The sequence below is a fragment of the Haliotis rufescens genome, unplaced genomic scaffold (genome assembly GCF_023055435.1).
Source record: "Haliotis rufescens isolate VD_foot unplaced genomic scaffold, xgHalRufe1.0.p SCAF_20, whole genome shotgun sequence".
Classification (NCBI taxonomy): Eukaryota; Metazoa; Mollusca; class Gastropoda; order Lepetellida; family Haliotidae; genus Haliotis; species Haliotis rufescens.
The window spans coordinates 3,014,426-3,037,696 of NW_025963891.1; the positions used below are offsets into that span (position 1 = coordinate 3,014,426).

A 23,271-nucleotide genomic window follows, 5' to 3' on the forward strand; every position below is an offset into this window, starting at 1 on the left:
CACACGCCATGCTTAGGTCTCAGCGTAAGTAACCATTAGTGTAACAAACCCCTGATGCCCAAAACTTCATTTAACGCCAGTCCGTGTTATAATAAGTCTCTGACACCTTCGCAGCATGCCTAGTTTACTTTTAGCAGATAATGAATGCAAAAAAAAAATGTTTACAAAAACTGATCCTAACACTGCTTGCAGTGTGAAAACGTTCAGATATCATTAATGCGCTAAATGCAGTGTGCAGTGTTTAGAGGTTCCTTGTCAATGGCATGTGTAATACATTTCCAGTGGAATATGCTTAATGTGGTGCAAAGTGATTTTAACTCAATAAATATCTTTCTACAACGTGTAGTGTGAAGAAATCTAACACTAATGATAGGCTTAATTCGGTGTGAAGTGTTAAAAACACTGGAGTTTTCGGTTAGATGTAATGAGTTAACCCTTTCGCTTCAATCCTGTTGAGGTAACTTAAACATAGCATGGTGGGGGTTTTCATATTTCTCATGAGCAGAATATTGTTAAAGTGATGAGAAATCCATATGACACCAGTTGTCTTATTACAGTGCTTTGCGACGATTTGAAGCTGACATAACTGACGTTTAATAACTGTGTAACGAACTGTGTAGAATGGTGCATATATTACAATATGCCTTACAATAGTCATGTGAAGATGTTCCGCTTCAGTCCATGTGATGCACGGATAGCGGAAGGGACACATTTCAAATGTTAACTTTACAGCTTGTAGAAGACCACTATTACCTTTTCATGACACAATGAACAGTAAATAGGCCCACATGATTATACGCCGTTTGGTGACAGAGAACCAAATCGCTTGATAGTGTGCAAACTAACAGCACGTAATTCACTGTGCAGTTGGAGGAGGCACACATATTACCTTTTCATAGTGCAATATGAAGAGTAAATAGGCCCTACATCATAATACGCTGTTCAATGTCACAGGGCCAGATCGCTTGATAGTGTGCAGGATTAAAAGCACGTAATGCAGTGTTCACTTGTGGAAGTCACGTCGTGCTATGCACTGGTAACAACTCGGAGAATCGCGTGCTGGAGGGCAGTCAGGGTTGGCCACTATGCGTGTCTGACTTTCAACGGCCGCTGCCGCCACCAGCACTGGCCGTGGTTAACAGTGCATCAATTGATTACGCACCTGGGCGAATTCTCTCACTCGATGGCGCATTGGCATCTACAGGTTTGATTTCATTACTATTTGCGGGCTGCCACCACGCAGGACGGCCAGACCCCGCGCGCCTTGCATCTCAAGAGAATTCCAAAGTTCCGACGCTAAATTATTGAATCTATGGTCTTGCATTGTGTGGTTCCTTGACCTTTGTACGCGCTTCAGTGACACGCCAGGACTCCCCATTGTCTAGTCAAGAAGGAATGACACTACTCACAATATATCGCCAGTGTGTAGTATATCTCGGACTCTGTCTCATAGGTGAGTTAATTCTTTTCATGACATGATCATTTTCTTAAAAAAGGGTAAATGAAAAAAACACAATAGACGTATCGGATGAATAAGATATAAAACACACGTGTTCGCATGATACTTTACGGTAAACACGATACAAAGTCGGACACACACGTATACAAACAATATACACCACATGTGGATATATCCATGTATTATTGCACTGGTTAACAAGTGTTACAACTATACATTGTACATATACACAAGGGTTATACATAATAGTATACAGGATGAAAGTATCGGGACTAAAATTTGAAACGAAATAATTTAAGAAGTATTCATACATAAAACATTTACAAATATATAACAAACAAGTAATCTTCACAAATGTTTCTTCAGATTATATAAACACATTAAATTGTACACAATATTAAAGTATGGTGAATACACATGTACATACAAATTTAATAACAATTTCTTGTGGTGCAAACGTATCCAATGCTGCATCAATGAATACATACAATGGTTTGGGAATTGTTCATACATATGCAGATAGAGTCTCAGATTTAACCTGCACATTTTCTTGGTCATAATTCACTTTTCAGCCATCTTGTATAGAACGACATAAGTTCTTTCCTTTAATTATGCCATCGTTATAGTGTGTTCTTCAATATAAGTGACAAAAGAAATTCAATAGTTATTAGAAATCTCTGCTACAAGCACGTCTATTGTATGACTCCGACTATAGCATGAGCTTGAAACAGGTATGATACAAGATGTTTGCGAAAAGATGCTCGTATCCTGCTGCACTGTTCGCAACCGTTACAACCCCAGCAGAGACATGTCAATTGTTCACCTGAAAATAAAAACATTGGAACGTATGGTGTAAGTCAAAATGGGAATTGCAATGGTCATAATTTCTGTCATTGATGCGTCAAGTTTGGAAATGTTCTCAAATATTGTGAAATGTAGACACTAAAGGCTTTACAATAGGAATAATGCAGGAATAATGCTCGACAATAAAGGGAAGTTGACTATTGGAAAGTTGAAGTTACCCCTCTTGTCATACAGTCTCCTTTTGTCACTCTGATTCTTTCTCCATAGACCGCTCGCATCGGTCTCTTTTATTTCTAGTGGAAGGCATTTGAATATTTGACCATTATCGAACGATATCAGATCACCGATATACCTGAATCTTAAGTTGAACGTCTTGCCTAGAGCCCTTGAGTTTGAGCCCTTGGAGAAATTCCGACTCATATGCATAAAGAAACAGATCAGCAAGAAGGGGAGCAAAATTGGTGCCCATTGGGATGCCTACGTCTCACTAGAAAAATTTATACCCAAATTTCACATGGATGTCATCAAAGAGGAAGTCCTACATTTGACATATTTTCTCAGTCAACTTCAAATGAACTTTGCTCACATTTATTTGCAAATTGTCCTGAACCTCTGACGATGGTCACCTCGTTTAGTAACAAATGCCCCATGGATCAAGTTTTTTCTTTCGTTTGTCGTTAGAATAATAGCGTAAAAAGTTGGAAATCCAATGTTTGACTCAAACTCAGCGCATTTCTGAGATTGTAAAATACAATTCAAGCCAATCCATTTTTGAGAATCCACATAGTATTATTCCACTTGTCTCAACTACCTTCTGTGAATATAGAGAAAGTCCTTCTTGATTGTATTCAGCATTATGGTTAATCTTTGAGACATTAATGTTGGTTTCAACAAACGTCATTTCGTGTTACCTAGAACATGCTTTGACCAGGCACATAAGCCACCGGAATGATTCTAAGGCTCTTTTGTTAACAACCTGACATAATCAGCAGATCAGAAGGTCTGTGGCAAGTGGGTTGTGGACGTCATAGCCTGCTGGACATAAGGAACAGGTGTTTCTTTGATATGCACAATTTAAAAAAAGAAGTAAATTAATGATAATATAGCAGTTGAAATGTTTTGTCTAAGGGGCACCTTCTGTACATCATACCTTTATGCCCTGAGCCTGTGCTGAACGAGAGTCGAGGAGAGCGAGTCAGTTTGCATTAAAATTATCATGAGACGACCCCTCTTATGCTGTCATTCCCTGTACCGTTGTGTAGCGCTGTTCCTCCAACCGTTGTGTCCCCCCTTCGTTCGAGATATCAACTTATACACATAACAACATGCTAGTGCCCTAAACGACTTTTTTCAAGTGATGAGAATAAAAATAACAAACAACAGATATTGTTTGGGTGCAGTGTATTCATTGCTGTGTACCGTATTGACATTTAATAGATTGTTCCCGATTTTGAGTTATTTTGCTTTACATCGTTCTCATTTGAAGAGAAAACAAGTTGGGTAAAATTGAGCAATATTGTAGTTTGGGTTTCGCCCATCAATTATTGTTTGATTGAGAGTAGTATTACCGCCGAGCAACAATGAAAGCATGTCATCATCATGTTGCATTTTACAATTTACCCCCGTACTCACATCAAGAGCATCAATATGTATTGAAAAGAAACTGTTTCTTTGACAGAAGAGAGATTCACCATGAAATATGACATGTTTGTCATAGTCCTAAACGTGCCTGAGAAACAAGTTACACTTTGTAGACTGTTCGAATCCTGGGGAGATTTCAACATACAGTTGAAATGTTGTTCGATTTCGGGATATTCAACTGCCAGAAGCCAGTACATCTATAAGGTTAGTCTTGTATGAATATCTTTGAGCGGGATAAGCCTAAATTAACTGACACCTTGTGAGCCCATTGCTGTGTTGACTGTTCTCCATGTTGCTTTGTTTGGAAACACTCCACAAGTAGGATATTAACAGGATCATTTAGTCTAGTGGAGAGCAGAAGGTAGGGGGGTTCGATCCCCGGCTGCGCCATACCAAAAGACGTTAAAAGATTGTACTTGTTGTGTCTCTGCCTGGGTCTCGGTATTAAGGGGCCTAAAAGGACTGGTTGGCTCGTAGTCAGTATACTGTGTCTGAGTGGGTGTTAAAAACTATGTTAAAAACTGCAGCATGGTCTCTCTCTCAGATGTTCTTTGGGCAAGTTACATAGCTCATTCTGCAGCAGTACGCCGAGAAACTGAAGTTGGCATTTATGAATATAACCCCATCATAATTAATCGAAGAGTTTGATGAGACAATGTCTTTTCCTCGCCTAGCTTTAGAACCATTCTGTGCCATATTTTGACAGAACTAGCAGGGTGGAGGTCTTAGTGATTTACTCCTAGAGAATTGATAGTCCAGCTTTACCTTTTAACTTTTATCAATTCATGGTTTACACGAGAGGCTACATGATATGAGGATTCCTCCATATGTAACAGAGTCGCATACTTGTAGCACCGTTTCACAAAGCTAACAATTCATATCCATGTCTAGTTTTATTATCTTCCCGAAAACAATTAATTTTCCTATCTCTGCATTGTAATCGAGTCGCCATTTTGAGGCGTAAGTTTGGACTTCTATTTCCTATTGCAGACCACGAAGTCGACAAACTATAATTGACATGGTTTCAAGTCCAGGGGAGTTCACACTTCAATGGAGATAAAGTACTCCGATATCACTGCGATATTTGGGTTCCTATCTTCAACTTGCAGACTGAGCCTCAGATGTAACCTGCACATTTTCTTGATCATAATTCAATTTTCAACCATCGTGTATGGAACAACACAAGTTCTTTCCTTAATTTATGTCATCGTTATAATGTGTTTTTCAATAAAAGTGACAAAACTATTTGCATAATCATAAGAAATCTCTGTTAAAAGCGAGTCTATTGTATGATTTCTTTGCAATATAACTGACAATACTATTTCCATAATCATGAGAAATCTCTGCTATTGGATGACTCCGACTATAGCATGAGCATGCAATAGGGATGATAACAGACGTTGGCGAAAACATGCGCGTATCCTGTTGCACTGTTCGCATCCGTCACATGCAGAGACAAGTCAACTGTTCACAGGAACATATGGGGTAAGTCAAAATATTGCATTGGACATCATGTTTGTCACTGATGCGTCAAATTTGGAAATGCCCTTCACATGTCCACCATAAAACAATTGAAAGCTTTACTGATGCCTTGAATGTTGTAACCTAGATTTTTGTAACGCTCTTTGATATGTTGATGGAAAAAGCAGGCTCGATTGTACCTAAAGAATTGTGAAATTTAGGTGAGGTGAAATGGGGTTTAACGTCGCGTCCAAGATTATTGCACTTATATAGCGTATGCATGTACGTGTGTGTGTGGCTGCTTGTACTGGTCCGGACTGATGCCGAGTTATAGTGCTAGCTCACTGAGATACCATGCCGCAGTTTAACATGAATATCCTAATCAGACACAGTATACTGACTCCGAGCCGACCAGTCCTTGTTTTAGCCCCTTAATGCCGAGCGCAAGACAGGGTAACAACAAGTACCATCTTTTAACGTCTTTTGGTATGACGCGGCCGGGGATCGGACCCCGGACCTTCCGCTCTCTGGGCGGACGCTCTACCACTTGACCACGGAGGCGGTCTGTGAAATTTAGATTCCAAGCGCGGGAGCTGCACTGCAGGAATATTACTCGACATAAAGGGAAAGTTGACTATTGGAAATTTGAAGTTATCCCTCTTGTCATACAGTCTTGTGGCGATTGTTTTGTCACTCTGAATCTTTATGCATAGATCTAAATATGAAACAGAAAAAGCAGTCTCACTGGTCTCTTTATTTCTTGTTCTGGTGGGTAAATCAGGGAAGGGAATTGGCATTTTGACGGTTATTGAACGATATTTAGTGAAGCTTAATGTTAAGCATTCTAGTAGAAATTGGCAAATATTCTATTATAGTCTCTAAAAGATTCCGTCTGTAATAAAACGTATGTCTGTGCATAACAACAAGTGGAAAATAAAGCAAGCATCTGCTAAAGTACTTGAAGAATCCTTGATTATGAAAAAACAAATGGTTTGCCTTTTAAATAAGTGACATCTAGATAATAAAGCAAGGTCATGATTAACCTCTCTTTACGAAATGATATCAAGATAATAATGCAAGTCCATGTTTGGCCTTTTTACCTAGTGATATCAGATAATAAACAAGACCATGCTTAGCCCTTTTACGTCCTGACATCGAGATAATAATGGAAGACCACGTTTAACCTTTTTACTTAGTGACATCGATAAAATAATGTAAGGTCATGCTTAGTCTCTATGGACTTAGTGACATCTTGATAAGTTAAGCAAGATCATGAATAACTTTTTACAAAGTGGTATCTAGATAATAACACAATACCATGGTTAGTCTTTTTATTTTGTTACTTCAAGATAATAATGCAAGAGCATGCTTACCGGTTTCACGTAGTGATATCTTGATAATAATGCAAGACATTTTTTAACTATTATTCTTAGCCACATCAAGACAATAATGCAAGACCATGCTTAAACTGTTTACCTAGTGATCTAGATAATAATACAAGACCATGCCACCTTAACATTGACCTACGATAGTCGCAGCGCTGAGACCGCTTTGTAGGAAGGACCAGGCTAACGTGTGGTGGAAGTGTGAGCGATTAACTACAGAGTTAACTGTTACGTGTCGATTCCCAAATTGAAACAATATGTTAACCCAGAAATCTGTAAGTAGTGTGAAACCAGCAAACAACCAACAAGCGGTAGACAATCAATAATTGTATTACAAAACTTAACTAGGTTATCAAATCAACACAAATTACTGCACAGCAATTACAATGGCAGTACACAATAGAGTGGAAGTACAATATTCATCGGCAATATATAATATGATGGCAGTACACAATAGAGTGGTGGTACAATATTCATCGGCAATATATAATATGATGGCAGTACACAATAGAGTGGTGGTACAATATTCATCGGCAATATATAATATGATGGCAGTACACAATAGAGTGGTTGTACAATATTCATCGGCAATATATAATATGATGGCAGTACACAATAGAGTGGTTGTACAATATTCATCGGCAATATATAATATGATGGCAGTACACAATAGAGTGGTTGTACAATATTCATCGGCAATATATAATATGATGGCAGTACACAATAGAGTGGTTGTACAATATTCATCGGCAATATATAATATGATGGCAGTACACAATAGAGTGGTTGTACAATATTCATCGGCAATATATAATATGATGGCAGTACACAATAGAGTGGTTGTACAATATTCATCGGCAATATATAATATGATGGCAGTGGTCAGCATCAGATACAAAATACAGTGATGAGAGGAAAGGTCAGTGTTAATTATATATATTAAACCAACGGTGAGAGTGGTCAAGCTTCCGAGATAGGCTAGAGGCAGGGAATCAGGGATGATGAACGATTCTCACGTGAAAGCTGGTTCCGATGTGATAAGTGAGTGAGTGAGTTGGGTTTAACGCTGCTTTAAACTGTATTCCAGTTATATCACGGCGTGTCAGCTTAATGTGGGAGGAAAGCCCGAAGTGATGCAGGTCTCAGACGTTTACCACTTCGGTGAAACCCACGAGCACGGGTATGGTGCTGACAAACCTAGAAACATAATCGGGGCAAATCAGGATTCGAACCCACAATCATAGGTTCGTGGCGTGTACAAGGGACGCAACTATGCACAGCGAATTGCGGCGCCTTAGACGACTGGACCACCCATGCCCCCACTACCCAGTTTTGATGAAACGCGTGACAGAGTCATGTCCACGGCCTACAGAAAGTTTACACTCCACACTATCATCTAAATATTGTAACTTCCTGACGACTGATCACTGCCCAAACACAATGCTATGAGCGTCGACCAAATCTCAGACAGAAAAAATGTAACACCGTTACAATCACTGTTAAACAATAAAATGCACTGCCATATAACACTCTCTCCTTATCTTTAAACACAATTCAATTCAATTGAATCTGGTTATCAGGGAGCTGAACAAAGAGTAGAGAATTCCAAACCGGCATCTACATTATACGATCGTTTTCCAAGTACAGTTGAGGTTAGATGTACCGATTCAAACAGTGGTTAGATAATTTCAACAGTGGAACGTATTACAAAATTAATAGTTCCTTGCTCCCTCATTTATTTACTCTGTAAAGGTTCACACTCCATAGAACTCAAACAAAATGAGGGTCAATTCTAAAATCATCAGTAAAACGCACATCATCAAGCTGCCTTGTGTCTAGTATCCAACGTGTAATCTAGGATCTTCGTCAACTATTCAATGGCATATTCAATCCCATATCCTTTGGATGTGCTTTCACTGCACTGAATGTACTTGAGTGCACAGTTGATGGGACTCTGCCGAAAAAAATAATCCGGCTTAAGAGAGACGAAAAAATCCATTTGGCTCTCCTTTTTGATGGAATACCAAATTGCCATATGTTAGCCAAGATTATTAATGCATTACGGATGCGAATGAATTTTATTCGCTCCATATGACATATATTGCGTGTATCTAATAAAATATAAAATAAATGTAAAATACTGGGATTTTTTTTATTCTGTTTGTAAGTAATCGGATACACGTAGAGCTATCACAATCAAGGCGCGTGTACGCCTTACACTGTCATGGGAGGAGGCGGCATGAAAGGCGTCACTCTGCATACATTGCACATCTCCTTTTGGCATGTTATCGCGTGATCTGCGAATTCATTAAAACTACATTATAACAGTGAGTTGGGCTTTATGCCATTTTGAAAATAATTTCAGTTCTTTATATTACCGTGCTAACTGACCAAACCCCAACGAAACGCGGGTCCTAGACGTTTACCAATTTGGTGAAATACACGAAATCGAGTATCGGTGAGAATCTGGTATTCGAACACACGATCAGCTGATCATGTACGGCTAAAGGACTTGGTTCATCAAGGCGGGTTGCGGTGTTTTAAGCCATTGGGTCACTCGGACCATATCGTGTTTTGTAAACTGCCAGTATACACTTGAAAATTACATATGACAACAAACATTCAAACATTATCAAAATGTTACTATGCTCAAAGCAGTCGCGGAAACACTGGAAACTTTAGGTCAAAAACACAACTATGATACACGTATGAAATCCATCACCATCGAGTAACCATTTCATGTTTGTTTCATTTATAGCTACCTTCAAACATGGGTGTATTCTTTTTCTTGCCCGGTAGATTATATTAAAGTTATGACTTCTACAAATGTCATAAACCATAACAAAGAGGACATAAGTTCACATCATGTCAAAAATGATAAACAATCACTATTTACAACCAGTGCAGGTTCCAGTAGCTTAGCGGGACCTGTGGGGAGCAGTACAGTCACATACACGTATATACACACATAGTCATTTTGCTGTGGAAGTATTACGTAGTTTCGCGCACCAATATATATTTCAAAGCACGATAGGTTTTCAACATAGTAAAAGAAGTGCAATATGGTGTTTAAATGCTTTATACGAATATACGAATTTATTATCACCATGGATGAATGAAAAATATCAATATAATCATTTTTCAAATAATAATTTTTGTAATATTCACGGAAAAAAGCAAAATGAAATATGTTTAAGCGACATGTATAGTGTGGATGGTGTGTGTTTCGCCCTGGCCAGCTAAAGTCACATGGGAAATCAATATGTCCCGACGAATCGGACATGTTTGCCATCCCTGGAGTGACCACCATCCACTACACAAAGGTGATGCCTAGGCACACTATATTACTAATAGATGTATTATTAAAAAAATCAGCATGGTGTATACGCTAGTTATTATATGGTATTGAGTGTTTATAATGAGGTGTAAATGATTCATATTCAGTATTGTCATTGTGTGTATCTGACTTATTGTCAGCAAGTTTATTCAGTAGCGAGATCGTGTGTACATGAGTTCACTGTGTATATTCAGGAGTATTATGGTCTATTGATTCAATTGGACCATGAACAAACCAACAGAGAGAACCGCGTCCCTACAGTACATTATTTATTTCCTGATCAATACATGGTTTTAGTGGACTATATGGGCGATTATCTATCAATGAAAGGCGTCCGTTTTATGCAAATATACAATGGTTAAGGTCACGCTAGAGACTGCTACAAAAGTGTTCGCACGGTAATGAGAAATATACGGCTAAGCTCTCAGCAAACATCCGCGTATTCGTCTCAAGCATCACGGTTTTGTTTCTGTGTTTGTTTTTCTATTTAATCTGGTCAGGCATAACGGCTGTCAGTCCTTAGAGATATCTCCAACAGCCTGCTATGTTAACGCCGAAGAGCCCTGGCTCTGCAATCCATATTGGCCGTGCAGAGAAGGAGATTAGATATGACAATTTCCCCCGCTGTTGAATACATTTACACTTTCATCTGCTATCTCTCCTTCTTTCTCTCCTATATTCCTACAAAACATTCGCATCTATACTTGGTGATGTGCGTTTTCAACGGCCCGTATTGAAGTGTATAGTCATTTTAAACTGATTTTAAATACACTTGGAGCTACTTATTTTGGGCGTATCATACTTCTGGGATTACAATGGTGAGGGATGGGTGAGGAAATTGGGAGTGAGGGATGTGTAAAAAATGGAAAAGAGAAAGTGTAGAAGTAAAATGCTTTAAAGAAGAATAAACTAGCTGAGAAAGAGAGATGTTTAAATGTCAACAAAAAAAAAATGTGACAAAGGGTGAAAAAAGGCAGAGGGGTATGATGGACGGAAAGAGTAACAGTAATAAATAGAGAAAGAAAAAAAGATTGTAAGAGATTGACATAGAGAAAGACAGAGATAGAACGAGAGAAAGAGAGAAAAGAGACAATGGAGAGAGGATGGGGGGAGGGGGGTGTTGGGGGGGGGGGGGGGGGGGGGATGGGGTAGTGGGTGGTGTTGGGGGTGGTGTCATTATCACTGTTAATCGTTTCTACATGACAGCCAGAGATGGTCTGAAAGGGTAAGAAGTGGCTTAAACATTATTTCATCTGTTGAAAATGGATCGGCAGACAAGCCATTACTGGCTTAGTAAGTGCCTCTCCGGAGTACAGTTTCAAATATCAAAAAGCTTCTCAAGTTACATTAATGTGTTAAAAATGATTAATCCAAAAGTAGAAATGTTTCAGATAGCAATCGAGATTTGTGAACTCACTCCATGGTCATGTTTGTTCCTTCCTTACCATAGTGTTTCTACAAAACAGGTTTCCGAGGTTGGAATGTATTAATCAGTGAGTGAGTATGTTTTTGTGCCGATGTTTGCATCATTCAAGCAATACCATGGCCGGGGACAACATGTGGACAATCCCACCCGGGCCTTCAGTGTGACGAGAACCTTAATTCCACAAGAAGTAGCTGCATTTGTTTTCAGAAATAAATCTTGCCAGATTGATTGCATATAAATCACTACAACTTGATACGACACATGGATTATATAACAAGTTGTAGGTTAAGAATTTAAGCAATAATTTGTAGTTATTTCATTATTAACCATCATGATAACGATTTGAACACTATCGGCGTTTTTGCGAACACTTGGTGTCATCATTGCTTTTCAGTGATCCAATCTCATCATTTTCACTGCTATTTTACTATTTACCCCCAATGGAATCTGTTTTTTTTATAAACGATACTGGTTATTCTCTTGCGTTCACGTTTTATATTATTCGTGACCAACTCGTGTTATTCCGGGACAAGCCGAATAGCGACTCGTGCCCCTCTCGTGGCCATTTTTGCGACCGGGTTCCGTCTTAGCGCAAACGGGAATACCTAAAACAATTGGCAATTCGTTGCGTAATGGTTCACATATATTTCCCCATATATCATATATATTTCAGATGCAATTTAAAGCACATCTGGACTTGCGGAATTATACAGTATGATTGAACACATTTAACTGTGTCTTGGGTATGTTTTTAGATGCAAGACATATGTAAAATCAAAAATTATTTCTGAGGGATTCTTTGACGAAGTACTTGAAATCATACGCGCGTTCTGATTGGTTTGTCGTATTTTCGCACATAACATTCATCGATAGGGGGACGAGTCTTCTTGCAGATTACGGAAAGGGGCGAGTGGTGACGAATGGTTTTATATTTGTGTAATTCGGTAAACCGTTACACATATTAATGTTGTTAGGAAAGAAGGATTTCGAATAAGAATGTGATGAACACATGGAGGTTCTAAATAGATCGAGATAGTTTGGAAGAATCATTGAGATGTCCAGGCTAGAATAGAGCCGTGACACACTGTTGCTTGTCGTAATAGGCGACTTAATATGATGAGGTGGTCAAGCTGGGTGATATATGGTTGCTGGCGCGTCATCGTGCACAGGCGGCATGAAACGTTTCTCCTTATATCAACCACGGCTTGTCTGTCCAAGACTCGATTATGTACAGGTTGAGTTATGTACAGGTGGCCGTAATATAGCTGACGTGCTGTTGAGAAGACATTGTATAAAACAAAATACTAATTTGTGAACTAATCTTCTTTTGAAGAACTGTTTCTGTTCTGTTTCCTTTTCTGTATCTTTATAGCGTACAAAAACAACATATTTATTTGTGAACTTCTCTCTCTTCTTAGTAGAACTGTTTCCGTTATGTTTCCTCTTCTGGATGTTTATAGCGTATGACGAGTACCTCTTACAGCGCCACAACTTGTATGTATGGGATTTGCAAGTATGTTTTCGAAAAGAAGTTGCTTTTTCCTGGGCGTAATGTTCCCAAATATCACAAAATAGTCAAATAATGGCAATACGATTTATGTGTGGTTGTTATTTTGGTAATTTTTAAGTTCATATTTAAAAAGTCAGCAGTAAATCCTGGGACTATCTTTTCAACACTGCATCAATATGGGCGTGCCAGAAGCAATGTTGTTTAGATCTAAAGGGTTATGGTAGTGGACTTGAATGGCATCAGTTTCAATCATCTTCAAAGGAGGCGCCAAACCAGTGCAGGTTTTACGGGATTTCTGTTTTATTTGGATTTAACTTTCCTTGCCAAGTAACTGCCCATATTCAAATTCATTCCCAGGCGGAATTATGAAGTATCGCATATGGAACATCAGTAACACCCAACATCAAAGTGACATTTAAGAAAAGACGGATATTACTCTCAAAACTATCTACAAAACTATCTACAATAAATATATATAAGAAATGAATGTGATCCCAAAGTAGAGGCTCATGAGATGACCGATAGGTATGAGTGACTGAGTAAGTGAGTGAGTGTATGTGTGTGCATGTGGGTTGGTGTTTAGCTGAGTGAGTGAGTGAATAAGATGGCTGGACATGCACACAAGAAACAGGGGAAGGGAAGAAAGGGGAAGATTCACGGAGGGACGGGGAGTAGGAGAGGGAGCATGTGGAGAGCATGGATGAGAGAGTAAGAGGTGATATGGAGTTTAACTTCACGTCCAAGATTATTTCACCCATACATGTATGTGAATGCTGTACTAGTCCGGTGCTAGCCCACTGGGATACCATGCCACAGTTTTACATAGATACCGTACTCAGGCACAGTATACTAACAGCGGCCAGTCCTTGCTATATCCCCGTAATGTCAAGCACCAGGCAGGGTAACAAAAACACGTCTCTAAACGTTTTTTGGTATGACGCGGCCAGGGGAGAGAGAGTAATTAAGATGTCTGGAGATATTAGAAGATAACGAGAGTAAGACATGTGCACCTACTGCGGGTAAGAGATGGAGTTAATGTATGGAAAGAAAGGCGGAGAGGGGAACATGTCTTGGGAGAATGGTGGCAAATGCGCGATAGTGCAAGAGAGATTGTTATATAATGGCAGTAAAGCTGTTGATAAGAGCAATAGGTACTTACGTGTGGATAGAGAAATGGTTAGAAGATGGGGAAAGGGAGACGTTTAAGAAAGAAGAGCTAAGAGGGAGGGAAAGTAAGAATGCTTCACTATCGAAAGCATGTGATAAAGAATGATCTTAGGATGGGTGGGGCAAGGGAAAGCATATGGATAATAGATATCGTGATTGAGAGAAAGATTTAGGGAGGTAAAAACACAAACTATAAATACAACACTGTTTTAGCCATTGCGATATTAACCGTTTCTGAGTTGGCTTGCAACCAAGGTTGTATGAAAAAGCTATAGTGAAAATTTGGAGGTATGTGACTCCCTACTGAGCAGTTATCTGCAGTAAGTGAGTAAAGTAGTCGCCCATCCTAAGTGCCCGAATACTTCGATTGTACCTGGTCCCTACACGCTATTCATATATGCTAAGAACTGTCAGTGTTTGAAGAGATGCAGCATTTTAAGTAATTTACAACGATAAATTCATATATCTCTACTTCGCTGCTAACATCAAGCGAAAACACATTTGTACGTGTGCAATCAGAGTAGGAAAGTTATACATGCAATGCAAAATCAAGCTGTTTGATCAATCTACTACACCAACATGTAAGCACTTCCAACATATTCAAACTCATGTGCATTACCACTTTATGAGACGACATGGCGTGCGAGATATAGAGATGGTGATGAGGTCCCTGTTGGCGTGAGTCATGCGCCAGTCGCCGATGCTACTTGGGCATGCTCAATCCCTTGTATGACAGACAATATCAATGTAGATGAAGTGCAGTGAATCTAAAACCTCTCTCGAGAGAGAGGGGGGAAAGAAAGAGAGAGAGAGAGAGAGAGAGAGATATCGGGGAGGAGGGATTCGGTAAAACGATTATCACCATCAACTGAAAATGAAGCCCATTTCATTGGTCATTGACGTCTGATGTGAGGGTGTGATTGAATAGACTACAGAACGATTAAGTTATGATAGATCATTGATGCTGGAGGATGTACATGCGACAACGGGTACCATCCCGACAATACAGGTGTTATGGTAAAGTTGTCACTATATGAGGTTGTGAGAAAAAAGACACCTCACAGATAACTTATATCAAAGTAAGCTTTCGACGCTTGGAAGATACGAATATACTGGTACCCAACACAGAACACATGCACTGATATCATTGTGGCTTGCCATGAGTGTCCCTTGGTTGAAAACAGTGAAGTGTTTGCAACTAAGAACGCCGATAATATAATTCACCAATGACGTTTTGAGGGTGTAAGTTATCAGGTGCACAGGGCAATAGATCACACATATACAGATATTATATTGAAACATATACATATATAATACTGACACTTACAGATATTATATACATTATACATATATAATTCTGACACCTACAGATATTATATAACACATTATACATATATAATACTGACACTTACGGATATTATATACATTATACATATCTAATACTGACACCTACAGATATTATATAACACATTATACATATATAATGCTGACACGTACAGATATCTTATAAAACATTATACATATATAATACTGACACTTACAGATATTATATACATTATACATATCTAATACTGATACAGATATTATATACATTATACATATCTAATACTGACACCTACAGATATTATATAACATTATACATATATAATACTGACACTTACGGATATTATATACATTATACATATCTAATACTGGCACCTACAGATATTATATAACACATTATACATATATAATACTGACATGTACAAATATCTTATAAAACATTATACATAATATATAATGCTGACACGTACAGATATCTTATAAAACATTATACATATTAAATACTGACACGTACAGATATCATATAAAACATTATACATATTTAATACTGACACGTACATGTACAGATATCATATAAAACATTATAATATATAATACTGACACGTACATGTACAGATATCATATAAAACATTATAATATATAATACTGACACGTACAGATATCTTATAAAACATTATACATATATAATACTGACACGTACAGATATCTTATAAAACATTATACATAATATATAATGCTGACACGTACAGATATCTTATAAAACATTATGATATATAATGCTGACACGTACAGATATCTTATAAAACATTATACATATTATATACTGACACGTACAGATATCTTATAAAACATTATACATATATAATACTGACACGTACAGATATCTTATAAAACATAATACATAAAATATAATGCTGACACGTACAGATATCTTATAAAACATTATAATATATAATGCTGACACGTACAGATATCTTATAAAACATTATACATATTTAATACTGGCACCTACAGATATTATATAACACATTATACATATATAATGGTGACACGTACAGATATCTTATAAAACATTATACATATATAATACTGACACGTACAGATATCTTATAAAACATTATACATAATATATAATGCTGACACGTACAGATATCTTATAAAACATTATACATATATAATACTGACACGTACATGTACAGATATCATATAAAACATTATAACTTATAATACTGACACGTACAGATATCTTATAAAACATTATACATAATATATAATGCTGACACGTACAGATATCTTACAAAACATTATAATATATAATGCTGACACGTACAGATATCTTATAAAACATTATACATATATAATGCTGACACGTACAGATATCTTATAAAACATTATACATATTATATACTGACACGTACAGATATCATATAAAACATTATACATATATAATACTGACACGTACAGATATCTTATTAAACATTATACATATATAATACTGACACGTACAGATATCTTATAAAACATTATACAAAAAATATAATGCTGACACGTACAGATATCTTATAAAACATTATACATATTTAATACTGACACGTACAGATATCATATAAAACATTTTACATAATATATAATGCTGACACGTACAGATATCTTATAAAACATTATACATATTTAATACTGACACGTACAGATATCATATAAAACATTATACATAATATATAATGCTGACACGTACAGATATCTTATAAAACATTATAGGGCACGGGAGGCCCAGTCGTCTAAGGCGATGCGATTCGCTGTGCAGAGTTGCGTCCATTGGGCTCGCCAGAAACCTGTGATTGTGGGTTCGAATCCTGGTTCGCCCCGATTATGTTTCTAGGTTTGTCAGCACCATACCCGTGCTCGTGGGTTTCACCGAAGTGGTAAATGTCTAAGACCTGCATCACTTCGGGCTTTCCTCCCACATTAAGCTGACACGCCGTGATATGACTTGAATACTGTTAAAAGCGACGTCAAACCCAACTCACTCACTCACTCACTATAAAACATTATACATATATAATGCTGACACGTACAGATATCATATAAAACATTATAATATATAATGCTGACACGTACAGATATCTTATAAAACATTATACATATATACTCGTGTATCGTGATTTTTTCACTAACAAACCTTCATGTTTTTTTTTGGGTTTGAATCAGTGAAAGCTTTTATGAAAAAGATCGTAGAAACGCAACCAACCAAATTTCGCTGGTATTGGAGCATGCGTTTTGCTAGAAATAACGAATATTCAGGAGAAATTACTTCAATGTTCTAAAAAGCCAGATATCATCATTGCCACTCTAAGCAATCTTCGGAAGTGCAGAGTCCTAAAAAACATCACTTTTGATCGTTTTGATGAGATTTCACCATGACACGCATAAGTGAAAATGACAGATGGCGACCACAGGAGTGCTTGAAACCGGTGCTTAGCAGCGTGACGTCGCACTTCAATTCAATATGGCAGGTATGGCTATCAGCAAGACAACCACATTGGAGACCGTCGACGTCCCTATAGCGAACGCCCACCCGTGACAACCTCTCGGCAAGACATATGGACTCGAACCACGTATCTTGGACGACGTCGACGCATCTACGGCATTTATTGCAAGGCGCTCAGCCGAAACAAGAACGTCGAGGCCTCAAATACTGACGACAACATTTACGGTGGGCAGCTCGTCAGTGGAGAAGAGTCACTGAAGACTCCCGTTTCCTTTCTCCCTGACCTGATGCCACGTCATGTATCCACAGGCACAGGTGAACGTTACGTCACGCCATGTGTTTTTTATGTACCGTTTATTGGCTTCAATAAGATGATGTCAGGATACAAAATGTACACACTAGCCACTGACTGTGTGAACTTGACTCCAAAGAGGCACAACTCATTTACATTTGTCAGGAGAGCTCCTCATAAGGACACTTGCTCGTTACCATATCTCCAGACATTGTTTTTTAATGTTATGCAATTTCATCCAAGGCAGTAAATTATTTTGAACCATTGTCATTGTGTTTGGTATGTCACAATACCTTTTGCCTATGAAGATGTTACACAAGCTCTCATACAGATATTAAACTAACACATACATGTACAGAGATATTATACCGATACATACACAAATATAATACTAACAGATATCATACCGACACACGAATGAAACGGTATCCGTTGGGTCACATACAGTTAAAGATGCAAATATGAAAGTTTAGGTAGGTACTACTTTCAGTGTTTACACACAAACATGGCGTCTCCCATTTCAATCGACGGGTGAGTCGGAATTAACCATCGGGCATCTGGAGAAATTACTGGGATAATAGTTATCATGAAACAACGATCTAAGATGCTGGTATATATTCTGTATTAGGAATAACTTGTATATTTAGCGAGCCTTGGCGATAACCTCTACAACACATACAAACATCATGCTGTCACACATACATACACACTTACAGATATCCTTCAAATACATGCAACATATAGTGACACATATATATCTAGAGATATTACACAGACACATACAGATATATATTTACCATTATCACATAGAGGACTTGAGTAAACAGGAAGCCATCAGAGAACATACAGCTATTGCTGTGTTGCGTTAGAATTCCTCAATGTAATTCATTAGAGTTTCCACTCCGGTGGTCAGTTTTTAACCAATCGAACTTCAAAGACGGTGTTGTAATTGCAACCATGATGTGACTTAGATGTGTACTGACCCGTATGTTTTTTAAACCAGATTTTTCTAATTACTCAAACTTTTTCCATCCGTTCTTATAGTTGTATCGAACGGACAAGCCGAATGATCATTCATGTAGAGATTTCGTAATGAATATCCTAGAGTCATATAAGATCCTTCCCCTCCAAGTCAAACAAAAGGATATCAAACTTGGAACGAATGTCCCAGAGAGCACAGAAAAGATGAAACTAAGTTATTTGAGCAGTATAATGAGTGATGAGTTGAAGATTCAGGAACAAACCTGGTGATATTAATGTATGTACCATTGTTTTAAGATGTCTTTTTAGTAGCTATATTCAAATGTCACACATAACAAAGTAATGATAATAGTTTATTTCTGAAGAAAGGTCATTGGCCCATGGACAGGTTCGTCATTTATAAATACATTATGACAGAGTCACCTTAGAGTTTTTATTGATGAAGAGTTATAATAGTGCACATGTTATTTATATCCTGACTGGTGCTTTATCAGGGGAAGGAAGACAACCTAGCTTGTACAAAGTACAAGCCTTTACCCTGTACCAGCTCACAGAAACAGTTTTGAAGGAAAATATATCAATTCAAAGACATGGACTCAAATTCGTTAGCGTTTCATGGGTAATAGTAAAATAAAACACGCAGGTAAGCCATTCCAAAAGAAGTATTTGCAGTATGCACATCATTTGAAATAGACTGCTTGGAACATACCCACCATTCTGAAAATGATATTTGGATCATGCACATCATTCCAAACAAACTACTTACAGCATTCTTTCGACAAGAACGCAGTGACATATAAAATCATTATCAGAGTAAATGTACCACTAATGTTGAACGGATTACATTCATTAGTACAGTATCTAACCGCTCTGAGTTTTAATCACATCACACATTCATTAATCAAAGGAGTCTGTCCTGGAGAAAGCAATCATAACGTCTTTAGAATCATGTTTTCTGTTGGTTGCTGTCCATCAGTACCAGTTGTTACCTCTGATGCGGATTGATATGACGGAGGGATCCCGACCTCTAAAATGATGTTTCGGGGCTGCAGTCGTAACGAGAAATGGGTTTGTCTTGTTTTCTCGTGTGCTGTCCAACTTGACGCGTTAGTGTTCTGTTATTGTTAATAACTCGACACGCGATATGGCAGCAGCACCATGCAGACCTGATCGATCCGCGTGTGGGGCCCGCGTGTCCGTGTGGCGGCACAACTGTGCCCACTTACATTTCTGATAAGTGACAACTGTCATTCCGACTCTCAATAAAGGAGAATTCGGTTTTCAGCTATTTCTCATTCGATTTGCTGCGTTGTAAAACAAGGAAGCACCTTCATGAAAACCCATATGTGTTAACTAATATTATAAACGTGCATGCAAAACAGTTCGTCACCACTCTTAGAATAGGATGGAAAGCCTTTATTTTCAGCTTCCGCCAACTCCGTTTTCTGTTTTTTGTGATCCTCTGCATTAGCTGCTGATGACAGTGTAGTGATCTCAGCTTAAGAGTCAACTACAGTCTGTCCAGATTGCAGTGTCATCTCAGCATGAGGGCTTACCATATCCGAGCCTTCTGGTGCCCGCCAGCCTTTGTTAACGAAGCTTAACTAGTGACTCACTTTAATAATATTATCGAGATGAGATCATAACTTAAATTTCTCCTATTGCTGTCCATTGCACTGTCGGTTGTAAATCATTACATTCACGTTATTGGTATCGTGTTTTAAGTATTTTGTCATTTTATCCATGTTATTGGCTTAACAGCTTTTGTAGTAAATCATTGTTGTCAATATATTGGTGTCTTGGTTAAAGTATCTACTGGCTCCAGTTATCATATTGATGTCGCAGCTTCGGTAGTAACTCATTGTAGTCTAGTCTGTGTCCTCGTAGGTTAAATATCTACTGTTTCGCCCATAACGTTGTTTATGTTTATGACACATGGAAATCATGATATCGTTCGCGAAAGTTACATTCTCTAATTCTATTGATTTGTCCCATCAGATAAAATCTTCAAACAATAATTTGTCGCATGTGTTGTAGCTTTGGTATCCAATACCTCTCACTAGATTGTTCTCTCCATCGTGTGTAAGAATATATTCAGTAAAACAAAACACATATTTAGATCCTGGTATTCAGGAATAAGGGGAATAGTTACTTTTGATGAACTGGTATTAAACGCAATGAATTGTATTCTTATAGAAACCCTTAACATGACCATCAAGATGCGCACCCAATGAACGAGTCGTGAGACAGTTGCATGTCAGCTCGCTATACAGCCTCTCGTGGCGTCTAAATAGGCTTGCCAATGTCTTTCAATGACCTCAACGACATTGTCCGCTAACCTTATGGGAATGCCGCTCAACTATTCCAGAATGTCTTCCTCGAAACTGCTGGAGAGTCAGCGGCTGAAGATTCAGGGGTCACAGGTTCATCTCATTGGGTTTTATGGGAAACATGAATATTGAGTTGGGTAAGGAGTAATATGTGTACACGAACAACGAATAGACCTTTTTAGTTGGATGTATTGTAAATGCTTGGAAATAAAAGTGACAAACCCCTTTCCATATTCGAAAGAAATCACTGTCAAAGCAGAGTAGATTGTCCGATTGCTACCATGACGTCAGCGTCATTGCACCTTCATACGCATGTTTAGCGGGGGGGGGTAGCCTGGTGGTAAAGGATTTCGTTCGTCACAACAAAGCCAAGTGTTTGATTCCACACTGGGTACAATGTGTGAAGCCCATTTCTGGTGTCCCCCGCCTGATATTGCTGGAAGTGGAATACTGCTAAAACCAAACTCACTCACTAACTTTGCTGGAAATATACTCCGTCCCGTTACACCACTTCAGTCAATCCTGCCCACCGCCATCGTAACACATATCGGTGAAGTTATTCTAACAGTTTTATCATCCAGGCACATCCTTCCACAACACTCAAACCGAATCTTGATTTTTCACTGAAAGATTCTTTCGGGATCAACATCTTGTCCAACAGATGTGCTGAAGTCACTGTATCAAGCATTCCTGACTTTGACAGTCTGTACAAATGGATCACTTCCTGGGCCTTGTTTCTGACTGTCAGAACAGTTGCATTGAAAAGTCTGTTAAGTTACCCTAGGGTTGAGGATCGGGTATGAAGATCCTGAGCTGCGGTGAATTACCAATATCCCCTTCCATGGCAGTGATCCAACCATACCTTATCGGGTTCTCGAGTTTGCGGAAACTGTGTTGCGGTTAATATTCTTAGTCTACCATCCCATGACGGTGATCAAACGATATCTTATCGGAGTCTATGAATAGTCTCTCTTGTTACAAAACAAAATTCTGGCTACTTGAATCACGGGTCTCGAGCGTACCAACAACCCAATCACTTTGATCACGGGATGAGTATGCCATGGTGGGGTGACCAGGGAACATTTATCTTCTGGCTGATAAGTGTTAGAGTTATGCAGGTGTGGATCATCGACACAGGATTTTGTGTTGCCTTCACTATAAGACACGTAATCTTGATACATTACATTCATATCGAATGCCTGTTATGGCGGGGCGCTAGTTAGTATACAATAAAGTTGATAGCAAACCCTGTAGAAATAAATGTTCATTTTGTGTATTTACTGCTTTGTCGAGTTATTATACCACCGTAATTTGCTATTGAAAAACTATAATATTCAGTCCGCAAGTGATTAAATGTCCTATAACTATCACACCATGTCGTGCAGATATCGTATGTCTATCAGGGGTTTTGCTTTCAAGAATGTCACGCATTGATTCCATGTCTCTCAGTGATGTGGTACTGCGTGGAAATATCACAATATTCCCTATCCATTGGTGTGGCATTAAAATGGCATGTCACACACAATGTGACGCCAATTATATTGATGGAACCTATGGTTCGCAAGTATGATGCATTGAGCGATTATGCTATAATATCCTTGTTACCTCGAGGCAGAATATTGTAACATGACCCTATATCAGTAGCGTAACACCATGGGTTTGTCACA

General features: G+C 38.3%; 1 protein-coding gene across 2 annotated transcripts in view; it reads left to right on the forward strand.

The window, feature by feature from the left end:
• The first annotated feature begins 854 nt into the window (after positions 1-854).
• LOC124142709 (neuronal acetylcholine receptor subunit alpha-7-like) overlaps positions 855-23,271 on the forward strand; it is an 87,459-nt gene continuing 65,042 nt past the window's right edge. Inside the window, exon 1 of one of the 2 annotated variants that reach the window (XM_046511303.2) lies at positions 855-1,453. In XM_046511303.2, coding sequence (XP_046367259.1) covers positions 1,396-1,453 — 58 coding nt within the window. In that variant the 5' untranslated portion in view covers positions 855-1,395. The remainder of the gene's footprint in view (positions 1,454-23,271) is intronic. The other variant, XM_046511302.2, reaches the window with a different exon arrangement.